We start from the raw sequence: 15919 nt of genomic DNA, 5'->3' as shown, positions 1-15919 counted from the left end.
TGTTAGCAATTTCCATTTCCCCTCATTGTATTTTTACCCTTTGCATGTTTCCCCTTTCTTTTGATTAACAGGAAATCTATTTGTATTAGGGATATTAGACTTTTACCTATTGTGCTGTAAATATACGCTCCTAGTCTCTCATTTGTGTTTAAACTTAATTGCCCTGGTGAATTTAAAATACCTTGTATAGTATGTTCTGACTGTTGAGTTTTGTGTTCTGCTTAGGAATGCCACCTCCAACTAAAAGTATGTTAAAAAATAAATCTGCATCTTTTTTTTCCAGCTGACTTTCATTATTTACTTGTATTTGTATTCAAATACAGTATGAGTTATCTCTGTTAGCATTTAAATGTAGTAGGCTGTTTAAACATCTTTCCTTGGACTTTCCCATTAAAAAGGGGATTTAAAAATGGAATTTCGCTGGAATTTCATCTACATATGGCTACTACACTTTTCATCACAAACTTCTAGAGGAAATTTCCACCTTCATTTGTTACTTCACCTTCTTTTTGTCAATTGAATGTTATCTGCATGGCTTTACAATTACACTGAAACCACCTATGCCCAGGGCAGCCTTGGCCATTCTTTGAACTGAACCCAGTAGACTGAATTTAGGCCTCCTCTTTCCTAAACAGTGTGCATTTATTGTTGGCAACTTTCTCCTTGGAACACATCTTATTTGGCTTCTTTGATCTAGCTTTTTCCTGGTTTTCTTCCTACTGCTGTCTTATTTGTAGCTGTTTCTTTTTTAATCTCCCTGATATTGGTATTCTCTAGAATTCCTTCAGTTAGATTCCACAGTTCACACTTAGGCTCATCCTTGGGTAATGCCATCAGTCTTATGGCTTCAGTTATCAGCAATATTCTGATAATCCCCAGGTCTCTAGCTGAAATTTCTTTTGGAAACAATGTATTTATGTCCTATAGGTACATAAAACCAAACCTGTCATTTCTTTCCCTCCCTCTAAATTCAGCACATCTTTATTATAATTCCCATTTCAGAAAAAGAATAGACTCCTACCCAGTTTCTCTGCATAGAAACCTCTATTTTCATTTTAAAAAATTGAGTTGAAACTCAGATAACATAAAACTAGCCATTTTAAAGTGTACAGTTCAATGGTATTCACAGTGTTGTGCAAACAACCACTGTTACTCTCTTCAGTTTCAGAACACTTTCATCACCCCACAAAAACTCCCAGACTAATTAAATAATTGCACTCACCGCCCACCCCCCACCCCGTTCTGCTTTCTGTCTGTGGATTTGTAGATATGAAAGGAATCATACGGTATGCGGCCTTATGTGTCTGGTTTCTTTCGCTTAGCTTGATGTTCTTGAAGTTCATCGAGAACCAACATGCCACAATCGAAGTTGTAGCTAGTTGTAGCATGTATCAGCACCTAATTCCTTTTCTTATGGCTCGATTATATTCCATTGTATGTATATGTTATATTTTGTTTATTCATTCATTGATGGACATTTGGATTCTACTTTTTGACTATGCTGCAGTGTAAAACATTTGAGTATAAATTCCTATGTGGATAAATGTTTTCATTTCTCTTGGGAATATACCTAGAAGTGTAATTACTGGGTTATATGGTAAATATGCTTATAAACTTTTTGAGGAGTTATGTATTGTTACTGACTTTTTAAACTCCCTATATCACCAGTCTTGGTTGGTTGATTCTACCTCCTATGTATCTGTGTTTTCCATCATTATTCCCACTACTATATACTGAAGATACACTTTCCAGGATTACTTTAATAGCTTCCTTTCCTTTTTTGGCTTCTTTGTCATCACATGGCCTTACTCTATCACATACTTTTCACATTCTGAGAGATTGGTTTTTGAAAATGTAAATTTCATGAGATGACCTCTTTGTTTTAAAAACAAAGCAAAATAAAATGCAAACAAAAATTGTTCTCTGGGTAAAACCTAAACTAACATGGCTTACAAAGCCCCTTTGCTGTCCTCCTCCTGACATGCTGTCTAGCTTCAGCTACATGGTGTGTTGCACCCCTCTGCCGCCATGCTGATCTCCATATTTCAGATTTTTGTAGTATATATTCTTCTGTCTAAGCCTTGCTGTTACTCTACCCAAATCCTTTGTCTTATTTCAGATATCTCTTCTCTTTTTAGAAGACTTTTTGTCTCTTTTTGATTGTATTGTGCCCTTCTTTGTGCCCCTCCAAATTCCTGTGCTAATGTTGGACCATTTAATACATATTGTAATCGCCTTTTTACTTCTGTGAGAATCAGGAGCTAATAGTCAAGTGCCAGGGGATGCACTACAGACTACAAGTATGATTAATAGGAATTTAGCAGAAGACAAGATTATTTGGTAAATTGTTTAGGGAAGGCCTCATGGAGGAGGAATATGGTACTTGAATTGGACCTTGAAGGGAGCATTCATAAAAAGTATGATAATGGTTGGCCTCTATAGGTAGATTAAATCTGTTAAATGTCCATGGATCTAGGCTATGAGGAGCCATGCTGGGGGCAAAAACCATGACAAAACCGATATGCATGGACATCTTTCAGCATTACTTTTGTATTACTTAATGAAACAAGCAGTAGGCACAGTCACTCCTGTAGAAGAGAAGAATGCAAAGAACATGTAAAAGACTTTTCTAGAACTTGTGTATTGATGAAATATATAATGAGAAGCAATAATATACTTTATGGAAAGTAGAAGGAAGTTTTCAAGGGTAGTTTTGACCATATATGCTAATTTAACAATCTATCCACCTATGTTTATAAAATTCCACTGGACTTCTAATGCAAGATTCAATAACTAGGTGATTTCTGGACAAATTATAAAATCTCTGCAAGACTCTTACAGCTATTGTTGGAGAAAGTGGTCTGAGTAATATACTAGTGTTTGTCCAGAGAAAGGTTAGAAATGAGATAACTCAGTGTAGAAATTTCCTGTCCAGATAGTGATTGTGCTCTAGTCGCCCCTCAGTTGACAGTAAAAATGGGACTTGCAGATCTTTTCCGGAATGTCTGCAGCATATTTTGCATTCATAAACAAAATAACCAGATTGAAATACAACTTCTTTGCATTTTCAGTATTTAAAGAATGTCTTAGAATGGCTGTTTAAAAGTAAAACTGCATTTCTTATATTTTGCAACACGGTACTGATTTAAAACTATTTATAAAAGTCTGCTTTGCCAGTTAGGCAAAAATATTAGACTTAGAAATTAAAAAAAAGAATTTCCTTCAAATTTTGAGAAAAGAAGCCATTCATGTTTAAATGTAAATAAACTTTCACTTTTGGCTCTCTCTGGGTTTCACTGGCATGTTGGGGTGTTAAATCTTAGTTGTTGAAATAAACACCTCTGATTCCTCAAAAAATTAAATATTTTCTTCTTAGTTAATAACACACTTTGTTCAGTTTTTTATGGCACTCTGAGTTGTGTTGCACTTACTTATCATGAGACCAAGCTTCTTGAGGAGGATGGCAGGAATTATGTGAGAATTAGAAACCTGTTCAGCCACCTAGCAACTTCTCTCTCAGTTGCTCTCTTGGGTGCTTTGTCTCCTCTTCTCAGTTTGAGCCAACCAGTGCCTCTTGTTGGTGATTCATATATTTATACACAACACACACACACTCAATCATGACAGTGGTGATGACTTCACAGCTGTGTATATATATCAATGTGTAAGAAATTATATAATTTAAATGCCTACAATTTACTGAATGTCAATTATATCTTGTTAAAACTTTTTTAAAAATCCTAACATGATGCCCACCATCGATGGGTCATTACTTTATTAAGCCCCGTGTCTCCAGGAACTGTTCAGACTTTGCTCTCTTTCTCACCTGCTCCTCTCAGGGGCCCTCATGGCCTGCGTCCCCCTACCTCACTAGTTCTCTGCCTTTGTTCTTATCCCCAGCCCCCATCATTCTCTATCCATGCTAGAGCACTGTCTCTGGAAGAGGAAGATCTCATGTTGCTAGTGTTGTTCCTGTAGGCCCCAGCTATTATTCTTAAGCCATTCCTGAATGCTGGAGATTGTGGCAAAAGGTTCAACATACACAGGCAGGACAGATGGAGTCTGTCTTCTCTGAGTACTCAGTCTGTTGGGGCACACATGGACGCCAGCTGCAGACATGTATCCCCAAGAATGCAGAGGACTTAGTCATGCAGATACATAGTTACTAGTATAAATTAAGATTGGTTATATAGCAAGTTCCATTGAAAAGGTACCAGGCACTCTATTGGTATTTCTGAAAGGCCAAAGACCCTAAAGACCATACCATAAGAATTATCAGAAATACTGGTTTGATTTTCCTCTGAACCAGAATCTCTGGGGAATGAGTCTGACAACTGCATTCTAATAAGCTCTCTGTCCCACTATACCTATATACCACCAGAGAGCTACTTAGAATGGTAGGAACCTTGCTGGAAACCAGGGTAGATGTAAAAGGGGAGTAGAAGTTGATCTTCTGGATAGCTTGCTTTACCCATTGCCTCCTTGTGTTATAGAAATGAAAGGTTTTGACATCAGGTAGCATTTTGCTAATGGGTCCAGGTGTATTCATTTAATAGTTTAGAATTTTTAATGGTCTGTAATGAATGTTGGGTGAAGATTATGTACTTAAATTTTGTTATAAAACTATTCTTTTTCCACAGAGCTCAACAAAAATCCAGTGGAAGGCTTTTCAGCAGGTTTAATAGATGACAATGATCTCTACCGATGGGAAGTGCTTATTATTGGTCCTCCAGATACACTTTAGTAAGTATAATGGAACTGACATCCAAGTGGAACTCTTTTAATAATTAAAATATAAACTATTTTGACAAACTGAAGTTTCCCAGTTTATAAGAATGATTGTTAATCACTTAATTAATCACTATTAACTGATATAAAGATAGACAGCAGAGTGTGGTATTATCAAAAAGCAAAGAAAAGATGGACTTTCTTATATATGTAGTACATTTTTAGATTCAGAGACCACACACAGTCTGATTTTCTGTTCCAAGTGTTTGCAGGTCAACTTAAACTTACTAATATTTAATGTTCTGTAAGATGGATCATGACTGTCTGATGTCAATGACTAGTACAAGTTGCATGCTTTTTATAGAAGTTGAGGTGTTGGGAAAAAATGCAGCAACCTTCTCAAAGCCATGCAACTGAGGGATAGCAGGGTCTTTCTTGGGAGATTCTTAGTCACTCAACCTTGGTCCTTGATGGTACTAAGCAGCAAGGATTTGGATACATAAGACTTTTTTTCTTTTTTTTTTTTTACAATGAGATAGTTTTATTTTAGATGTTCTGAATGGTAACTCCTTTGCCTCCCCTCTGCACCTCCCCAACCTGATGGAAGAGAAAATCCAGAGCTAGTTCTATACCAGAGCAAACTGATATATGACATACATAGTTGAGCTGTAGTATTGATTGGGAGGTTTTCTAAGGTCTGAAAATAAATGATTTAGGTTTTGTCACAACTATTGCTGATCAAAATTTTTGCTGATTTATTTCCCAATGGTACATTTGCATTGGTAATTGTTGCAAGCTAAGATAACTCAATCTAGTCACTCTATCTACAGTGATAGTTTGGTAGATAACAGTAGTCAATGAAAGCCATCCTAGAGGTCTTCCCCCACAACCTTAATATTATTTGAAAGTAAATTTCTTACCAAGTTTTGCACACAAAATCATACTTGTGCCTGGCTTCTGAGCCTGATGAGGTTCTGTTCTGGGTTTCTAAATCAAAACACATTGCATGAAGGTTTACTCAAGGAAGACACAGCAGCATTCCAGTGACAGAATCTTGTTGATCTTAAAGTTGGTTTGTGATAACAAGAGAAGTTCTTCTGAACTAATGTCTGAGTAGAAAATGAAGTGAGGCATCCAGGTTTGACCTCCCGTCGCTAAGGACCTCACATGATTTTTATGCTTTTTTCATGAGATGGTGGCAAGCACCGCTAAATGTTACTAGCTGGTCCGTATACATGTTGTGTCCCTTCAGCTTCATGAAAGAAAGACACTTTAATACTCATTGTACTAATTAACAGGCCATCCTTCCTACCAATGAAAACCTGTTTCTGGCATTTCATATACATTTTAAAAGTGCTGACTGTCTATCTGAGGCGTGGATAACAGAAGCGTTTGTGGCAGCTCCTCTGGAGTTGCTGACTGGCTGCCACTTCCTCACTGTCCCTTACTGATGAGAGCACTGACTGCACCCAGGCTACAGTTTAACCTCAGTGTCAAATATACTTTGAGCATCCTGTGAACAATGAAGACTTAATGCCGTTGACAGACCTTATAATAATCATCCAAATTTACCTGGGTATGATTCCTTTTTATGAATGACCTTTTCTAAAACTCACATGCTAGAAGTTATGAAATTCTTTATAAAGCCTTCAGGAAGTGGGTTTAAGATTTATTGAGTGTTGGCCATCCCTTTTAGCAACTTCCCATTTAGAATTGTTTCAAAAATAAAGCATCGTAGGCATTTACACTACTCATTCATTTAGTTTCCTAATTTTTTGAGCACTCTTATGCTAGATGCTACAAACATGGGCTTAAATCACTTAATAGGTGCTGCTCCAAAGCGGTTACAGTTTAGTTGGCAAAGCTGCTCATTGTGTAGTTATTTAATACACTTTGGGGACAGCCATGATGGAGGGAGGCACTGGGATATGGTGAGAACTCACTGGGTGTGTGGCAAGTTTTCAGTGTGTTGGGGAATTTTTCCCAGAGGAGGACATGTCTAAAATGAGAACTGAAGAGTTAGTCACTGTATTAGTAGGCTTCTGGCTATAAGCAAAAGAAATCTGATTTTAGCTGGCTTAGAATATAAGAAAATTTGTTTTCTTGACAGAGATAGTAAAATGGTTACAACAGTTTTGAGCATTTCAGAGTATGCTGAAAAGGAAGAAGTGAAAGTAGTTTCTGCTTGTGTTTTATGTATTTCTTATATAGAAATAAGAATAGAGCCTCCAATTAAAATAACTCAGTTTTTTAAAATATAAATTTATTTATTTTAATTGGAGGCTAATTACTTTACAATATTGTATTGGTTTTGCCATACATCAACATGAATCCGCCACGGGTATACACATGTTCCCCATCCTGAACCCCCCTCCCACCTCCCTCCCTATACCATCCCTCTGGGTCATCCCAGTGCACCAGTCCCAATCGAACCTGGACTGGCGATTCATTTCATATATGATATTATACATGTTTCAATGCCATTCTCCCAAATCATCCCACCCTCTCCCTCTCCCACAGAGTCCAAAAGACTGTTCTATACACCTGTGTCTCTTTTACTCTCTTGTATACAGGGTTATCATTACCATGTTTCTAAATTCCATATATATGCATTAGTATACTGTATTGGTGTTTTTCTTTCTGGCTTACTTCACTCTGTATAATAGGCTCCAGTTTCATCCACCTCATTAGAACTGATTCAAATGTATTCTTTTTAATGGCTGAGTAGTACTCCATTGTGTATATGTACCACAGCTTTCTTATCCATTCATCTGCTGATGGACATCTAGGTTGCTTCCATGTCCTGGCTATTATAAACAGTGCTGCGATGAACATTGGGGTACACGTGTCTCTTTCAATTCTGGTTTCCTCGATGTGTATGCCCAGCAGTGGGATTGCTGGGTCACAAGGCAGTTCTATTTCCAGTTTTTTAAGGAATCTCCACACTGTTCTCCATAGTGGCTGTACTAGTTTTCATTCCCACCAACAGTGTAAGAGGGTTTCCTTTTCTCCACACCCTCTCCAGCATTTATTGCTTGTAGACTTTTGGATAGCAGCCATTCTGACTGGTGTGAAATGGTACCTCATTGTGGTTTTGATTTGCATTTCTCTGATAATGAGTGATGTTGAGCATCTTTTCATGTGTTTGTTAGCCATCTGTATGTCTTCTTTGGAGAAATGTCTGTTTAGTTCTTTGGCCCATTTTTTGATTGGGTCTTTTATTTTTCTGGAATTGAGCTGCAGGAGTTGCTTGTATATTTTTGAGATTAGTTCTTTGTCAGTTGCTTCATTTGCTATTATTTTCTCCCATTCTGAAGGCTGTCTTTTCACCTTGCTTATAGTTTCCTTTGTTGTGCAGAAGCTTTTAAGTTTAATTAGGTCCCATTTGTTTATTTTTGCTTTTATTTCCCATATTCTGGGAGGTGGGTCATAGAGGATCCTGCTGTGATTGATGTTGGATAGTGTTTTGCCTATGTTCTCCTCTAGGACTTGTATAGTTTCTGGTCTTACGTTTAGATCTTTAATCCATTTGGAGTTTATTTTTGTGTATGGTGTTAGAAAGTGTTCTAGTTTCATTCTTTTACAAGTGGTTGACCAGTTTTCCCAACTCCACTTGTTAAAGAGATTGTCTTTAATCCATTGTATATTCTTGCCTCCTTTGTCAAAGATAAGGTGTCCATAGGTGTGTGGATTTATCTCTGGGCTTTCTGTTTTGTTCCATTGATCATTATTTCTGTCTTTGTGCCAGTACTACACTGTCTTGATGACTGTGGCTTTGTAGTAGAGCCTGAAGTCAGGCAGGTTGATTCTTCCAGTTCCATTCTTCTTTCTCAAGATTGCTTTGGCTATTTGAGGTTTTTTGTATTTCCATACAAATTGTGAAATTATTTGTTATAGCTCTGTGAAAAATACCGTTGGTAGCTTGATAGGGATTGCATTGAATCTATAGATTGCTTTGGGTAGTGTACTCATTTTCACTATGTTGATTTTTCCGATCCATGAACATGGTATATTTCTCCATCTATTAGTGTCCTCTTTGATTTCTTTCACCAGTGTTTTATAGTTTTCTATATATAGGTCTTTCGTTTCTTTAGGTAGATATATTCCTAAATACTTTATTCTTTTCATTGTAGTGGATAAATGGAATTCACGGTGAATGGAATTGTTTCCTTAATTTCTCTATTTTCTCATTATTAGTGTATAGGAATGCAAGGGATTTCTGTGTGTTGATTTTATATCCTGCAACTTTACTATATTCATTGATTAGCTCTAGTAATTTTCTGGTGAAGTCTTTAGGGTTTTCTATGTAGAGGATCATATCCTATGCAAACAGTGAGAGTTTTACTTCTTCTTTTCCAATTTGGAATCCAATCCCCAATATGGATGGGGAACATGTGTACACCCATGGCGGATTCTTGTTGATGAATGGCAAAACCAATACAAAATTGTAGAGTAATTAGCCTCCAATTAAAATAAATAAATCCAATTAAAAAAAAAATAAGTCTCAGTGAGCTAAAGTCAAAAAGGTAGAAAAAAAAAGTAATTTTTTATGTATTTCAATGTAGAAAAGCCTTTTTTCTGGAAGCTCTCCAGCAGACTCTTGTCTCATTTGTTGGAATCAAGTTGCTTCATTCCTTACTTGGTAACTGGCAAGATGAATGAGATTGCCACGTTTGGTTTAATTATTCTGGGATTGAAGAGATTTTGGATTGTCAATAGCTAGGGTAAGGATTAACTAGACAGATACTCTGGCATAGCAGTGGGATTAGGAGATGGGAATAAGTAGGAGATGGGGGTAAGTGGAAGGGAAGCTGGGCATTGAGCATTTCATAGGGAGAAAGAAATGTTTGTGTACATAGGCCTGGAAAATAAGGGACAGAACAAGGGGATGGCAACTGAGCAAAATGACTATAAGGAATTTCAGAGAATGAGGTTGGCTAGAGAGTTGAGGGCTAGAAAATGTTTGTAAACATTATTAAGGAGTTAGAATTTTTCTTTTGTCCTGAGGACCAGGCATAACCATTGGGGAGTTTTACATCAAGAATTATAAGATTTATATTTTAGAATATGCATCAGATTCTAAGTATCATAACTTTGGAATTATAAATTTTATTTTCCCTCAGCTTACTTGTATTTTATTTTTGTAGTAAAATGTTTTAAACTATTGTTAAAAAAAATTAGGGGGGGGCGATCTATAGTGTAAGAAGGGGCTTCCTTGATAGCTCAGCTGGTAAAGAATCACCTGCAATGCAGGAGACCCTGGTTTGATTCCCGAGTCAGGAAGATCCCCTGGAGAAGGAATAGGCTACCTACTCCAGTATTCTTGGGCTTCCCTGGTGGCTCAGACAGTAAAGAATCTGCCTGCAGTGCGGGAGATGTGGGTTCAATCCCTGAGTTGGGAAGATATCCTGGAGGAGGGCATGGCAACAGACTCCAGTACTCTTGCTTGGAGAATCCCCAGGGACAGAGGTGCCTGGTGGGCTACAGTCCATGGAGTCTCAAAGAGTCAGACACAACTGAGCAGCTAAGCATGCGTGCATGCATAGTGTAAGAAATGGACTGAAATAGGGAGATCAACAGCCTTGCCCAGGGGATGACACACATGTGCCTAGGCCAGGGCCCTGAGAAAAGCAGAGGAAGTTAGCCAGACATCTAATAGAAGGTTTTATAGAAGGAAGCTTTCTAAAATGCCACCAAGAATCAAGTATTTAATGCTGTTTGTTGATTTAACAGTAAGGAAATTTCAGTGGAGTGAAGAGGGCAGAGGCCTTCTCGTGGTTGTTGGAGGGAGTGTTACTTGAAATGAGACACAGATCTTAAGTGTAAGTAAGAGGAGAAACAGAGAGACTGGTAATGGGAGGAGGGGTTATAGTATTGAAAGTAGTTAATGTGAGCAAACCTAAGTGATTGATCCATCACTTAGTAATTAATTAGGTCATTTCTGTAATAATAGAATGATTGCTGTACTAAAATTCTTTAAAAGCTAGTGTAGTTCATGGTGGTGTCATTAACCCTCATTTAGCCACTAGAGGGCACCCCACACTCCTTACAATCCATGTGTCAATAACTGGTATATTCAGGCATTACTTTATTGATAGTTGCTTTGAGTATTAATTTAGCTGTTACATTTATCTTTACACAGTATTAACTTTTTATTGCTGTTCTTGTCATTGGCTCAGACAGTAAAGAGTCTGCCCACAATATAAGAGACCTGGGTTCGATCCCTAGGTCGGGAAGATCCCCTGGTGAAGGAAATGGCAACCCACTCCAGTATTCTTGTCTGGAAAATTCCATGGATGGAGGAACCTGGTGGGCTACAGTCCATGGGGTCACAAAGAGTTGGACACAAACTGAGCGACTAACACTTGCCATTAATTAATGTTTCTGGAGATATTAAAAATAGATTCTTGAGGCTTTCTCTCTATGAAAAATAATCTGAAACTGGTGTGACAACCTGCTATTTTCAGACTAATGATTATCAAGTACTGTGACTAGCTGCCCATATCCAGAGAAAGAATAATATCAGGTAGGAACGGCAGTAGGTTTTGAAAGAAACTTTAGGAGATATGGGTTTCACTGTGAATTATAAATTTTATAAATTTGTATTAATAAATGATATGTAACTTTTGCTGTATCTCTTTTTCATCACTCATGGTTGGTGTGCTCAAGAAGTATGTTTTATATTGTTTCCTACCTCTGGCAATGGTGTGAAAAATTTGTAGAATCTTGGAAGATTATATGTATCTTGTTATTGCCTTACCTTGATGGATATAGAAAGCAAAGAGTTGACTAACCAAATTCTTGGATTAATATTCTTTTACAGTAACAAAATTCTTATACAGTCTGTTTAAAACTTAGCTGCACAAGCTATATATTTTGTATGAACTTTCAGAAGGAATGAACCTGGTGCCTGACTTAGAAATTGATTGATCCATGGCAGTACCGTATCATTTATCATTTAGTGCTTAAGAATGTGAGTTTTGGAGAATATCTTTGTTTACCTCCCTGAGTCTACTACTGTTATTATCCGTGTGACTTTTAATAGTTATTTAAACTTCATCTTGTTTCATTTCTAGGGTAAAACCTTGTGCCTAGAAAGTGTTCAGAATGTTCAGTGTTTTATTGTTTGTAGTAGCAAAAACATTGGAAGCCATCAAATATTTTATGAAGGTAATAGATGAATTGTGACAGGTAAAAATGAATAAACAGAAGACAGATGTGAAAAGGAATATATAAAAGAACAATGTTGATGGTACATATGGTATATCATTTAAAGAAAGTAAATATGGCTGAATGATAGGATCTGACAAGGTAGAATGATAGGCTCTTATCCTTGTAAGACTTTTATACATTTAATACAAAGACAGTAAGGGAAGTCTAATAGAAGAAACTTGAACTGGCCTAGAATATCATGCTAGTAATCATATATGTAATATGATATATCTGTAATATATAGCAGTTATACTCTTACACTGTTAATATCTGTGAAGAGAAAGTAGGAAAGCATCATTTAAACCATTGATGCTTTTCATAAAACTTTGATTTTGCTCATCATAGTAGCATCTTTATGTATTTGAAAAATAGTGAATATGTGACATTTTAATATTTATTTAACCATGTTTTGTACACTATGTTTTGAGTTTTAGGCTTAAAAAAACGTATGATTTTCACAGGTGTTAGAGAAATTAAGGATTCCACCTATAGGAAAAAAAAACTAAAGACTTGCATGATTGATTCAGAATGGACGATGAGGACATTGTAGACAAAAAAAAATCGTGTACTTTAAACTTTTAAGGATAATCCAATTAATTAAATTTGATCAAAATTTTTAATAGACTAAGGTAATCTTTCATGGTAGGGATTTCAATCAGCTGTTGTAAAGCTTTTAAGTGCATCTGATATCAGTCAAAATTTAGGGATCCGGGAAAGCTAACTTAGTATCAGGGAATAGCCTTACCAATGGTTTAAAGTACATGGGCTTTGTGGTAGCTGTTCTGATGTTCTTTTACATGGATTCTTGCCTAGTTTTTGTATTTGTGGCTTTCAAAGTGTTTTTTTTTAAACCACAACCCATAATCAGAAATATTTTACATTATGACCCTCTGTATACTTAATACACTTCATAGAAAGAAGCATGTATGTAAGCATAAAGAGAAACATGTTCCTTACTCGGAGCCCAGTGGCCTTTCCTAAGTATTCAGAAGTGTTTGGTGTTAATGATCTACCTTTCTTTAACACCGTCCTGCCATCTTGCTTCTATGATCAGAAAAAAGTTATGAGAATACGTACTTGCTTTGGTTAAAACTTCAAGTGATAGCAAAATGTACAAAGCAGAAAGTAAAAAATCTCATAATCCCATGCTTCAGAGTTAACCATTTTGGTGTATTGGTATCATGTTTCCAGACATTTTTCTATTTCTATACAAACATACCCTCACTTTTTCTTCTTAAAGACAAATGGGCTCATTCTGTAGATACTTTTTTAAAACTTAACAATAGATTGCTCATTTCATTCCAGTATTTATTACTGGTACTTTTCTTGCTATTATCCTCTGACCCTAGAATGGTAAGTGCTGTAAATCAGTGATCTCTGATGTCCTGTTTTCTGTCATATCCTTTTACGTACAGCAGTGCCTTCTCTAGGTAGATAATCAATGTCTGTTTGTTTAATGAATGAAAACCATTTAATGAGCTGAGAATTCTATTATTTACTGATCTGAAACAAACACAGTCAGATGACCCTGCATCTGACCCTGCTCTATGGGGTATTTATCTTATAATAAAAGAATCAGAGGTGTGAATTCCTTTTGCAGTAAAGAAATGGAAAAGAAGTCCACGTGATAGAGGGACACAGGGGCTAGTTAGAATTGGGTAGCCAAGTGAAATCTTTCTCAGAGGTAACATTTTGGCTGAGTTCTGACTATAACAAAGGGAGAAGCGCCTTTGAAACAGAGGAAACAGCGGTACCAAGGTCACTAGTCAGAAACTTTGTCATTTTTGCCCCATAAGGCTGACTTTTTTCATTGGTTTTCTGCAACATTGACTTGCGTTGTTTTGACCGTTGTTTAGGAACAGTTCCTAAGCATAGCAGTCACTAGTCATTTGTGGCTATTAGAATTAAACAAGATTAAAAATTCAGTTAATCAGTTGTATTGGGTTGGCCAAAAAGTTCTCAAACTTTTTGAGAACCAAGTACTAGCCATATTACAAGTGGTTGGTGGCTACCATGTTGGAGAACGTAACTATAGACCATCTCCAGTTGCAGAAAGTTCTGTTGCACAGCAGTACTTTGAAACACACCAGAATATTAAGTACTTGAGAGACTTTGTTTTGTTCACTGCTGAACTCCCAGTGTCTCCACATAAAGACTGAATAAATACTTGTTAAATGATAAGATGAATAAATGGATGGATGGATGGTTGGAGGTCAGCACAACTGTTCCCAGAGAGGCAATAAGAAAATGCATAAGCTCTCAGATGAGAAAAAGCTTGTTGTGTTTAAAGAACAGAAAGAAGAATAACTGGGATGAGAGAGAAGAGTGACAGGTTGAGATCAATATAGAGAAATTGACAACTTGACCCTGATAGGCAATGTTAAACATTTGAGTTTTAAGTGCAGTGGGAAGCAATGAAAAGATGTGTGTAGCCAACAGTAGTGTGATCTCATCTGGATGCCTTTTTAAAGCTGTTTCTTTCATTTTACTGTTTTTTGAGAGTTTAATAAGGTGGTAGGCATGACAGTTTATTAAACTTGGTATTTGAGTAAGTAAACTGCTTGCAATCCAGATTATTTCGTTTATAATGTTAGCACTAGCATCCTTGTTTTATGTTTGTTTTAATAATTATCTTACTTATAAGCAGGAACTTATAGGCAAGAACTTGTTTTTGTTTTTCCAGTGAAGGTGGTGTTTTTAAAGCTCATCTCACTTTCCCAAAAGATTATCCCCTTCGGCCTCCTAAAATGAAATTCATTACAGAAATCTGGCATCCAAATGGTAAGTTTATCTGGTTTTACATTTGCAAGTATGACAGCCTGTCACTGACGTTTTCAAGGTCATAAGATGTAGTTCTCAGTGAAATTGTGTTGGAATTTTTATGATAGGTTTATTGTGTTTGTTATATACATGGTCTTGGATTAGATTCCTTCTAAAAGAAAGAGTAATGGATCAAATGGAAAAAGTTTGTTGATTTACTTAGTTCTCAGCTATGATGTTCACAGCTGAGATGTTCATGAGTTCATGGGTGATACTCAGCATTTAATAGAGCTCTTAAAATTGAGATTATTTCTAAGGTATGATGTGATTCATTGGCTATTACAGAGAACATAGAAGTAGTTAAACTTGGATTTTTAATTATTATTTTCTCATCTTAGCTCCTAGACTATGGACACTCTTAACTGTTTATGTATATTCTTCATAAGGAAAAGGAATGTTTTACCTATGTCATAAGATGATTGATAGGGTCAAATGAGATAAAACTCTGTGTGTTTAGATCTTTGGAAAGTATCTAACAGTGCTGTGCATCAAATGGTGACATTGACTTTTTTACCTGAAGTTGTACAACCATTTAAAATTCACTTTGTGAGCCAAAGGCTAGTCTAGATAAACTATGTTTATACATAGTCTCTCTGAACTTTTGGCCTTGTTTTGTATGATTGAGCTTGCAAGAATTTCTTTCGTAAGTATTTTGACTATAAGTATTTTGTAATCAGTGTTGTTTTTTTAGACTATTACACCAGTCTGCGTTCTGCTTCTCATAACCCAGACATTGTGTTGCAAGGAAGAGAAACCCTTCTATATTAGTTTAAGCAAAAATCAGTGAGAGTAATGGATGCATGAATAAACCAAGGCTTTGTTACAAGGAAATGTAATAGAACTCAGTGACCTGAAAAACAGTTGAGTCTTAGAAGAGACTAGAACTGATGAATGGAAAACTATTGGGAATCAAGGAGGCCACCATATTTCATCACATCTTAGGTAGCAGTGATCACAGAAGACATAGTATGCACCAGTATGAAGGGGAAAAAAGAATTTCTTTCTGGTAGAACACGTTAATGATAGCCCTGCACAATGTATGGGTGCATGAATCGACCACATCTGCCCGTTGTTGCTTGGGCATATGTTCATTTCTTCCTAGGCTCTTGGCAGTTTCCCCTGCCTTCTCTTGAATTATTCAGTGTGTAATAGTCAATTT

General features: G+C 36.5%; 1 protein-coding gene across 2 annotated transcripts in view; it reads left to right on the top strand.

The window, feature by feature from the left end:
• UBE2G1 (ubiquitin conjugating enzyme E2 G1) overlaps positions 1–15919 on the top strand; it is an 89556-nt gene that overhangs the window by 55309 nt on the left and 18328 nt on the right. For both annotated transcript variants that reach the window (XR_003507019.1, XM_027519740.1), the window contains 2 exons: positions 4641–4743; positions 14624–14721. Coding sequence is in view for 1 of the 2 variants with exons in the window: in XM_027519740.1 (XP_027375541.1) it covers positions 4641–4743; positions 14624–14721 (201 nt within the window). In the remaining variant the exon portion in view is untranslated. The remainder of the gene's footprint in view (positions 1–4640; positions 4744–14623; positions 14722–15919) is intronic.

Source organism: Bos indicus x Bos taurus, chromosome 19 (assembly GCF_003369695.1).
Source record: "Bos indicus x Bos taurus breed Angus x Brahman F1 hybrid chromosome 19, Bos_hybrid_MaternalHap_v2.0, whole genome shotgun sequence".
Classification (NCBI taxonomy): domain Eukaryota; kingdom Metazoa; phylum Chordata; class Mammalia; order Artiodactyla; family Bovidae; genus Bos; species Bos indicus x Bos taurus.
This window is presented reverse-complemented; position numbering and strand designations above follow the sequence as displayed.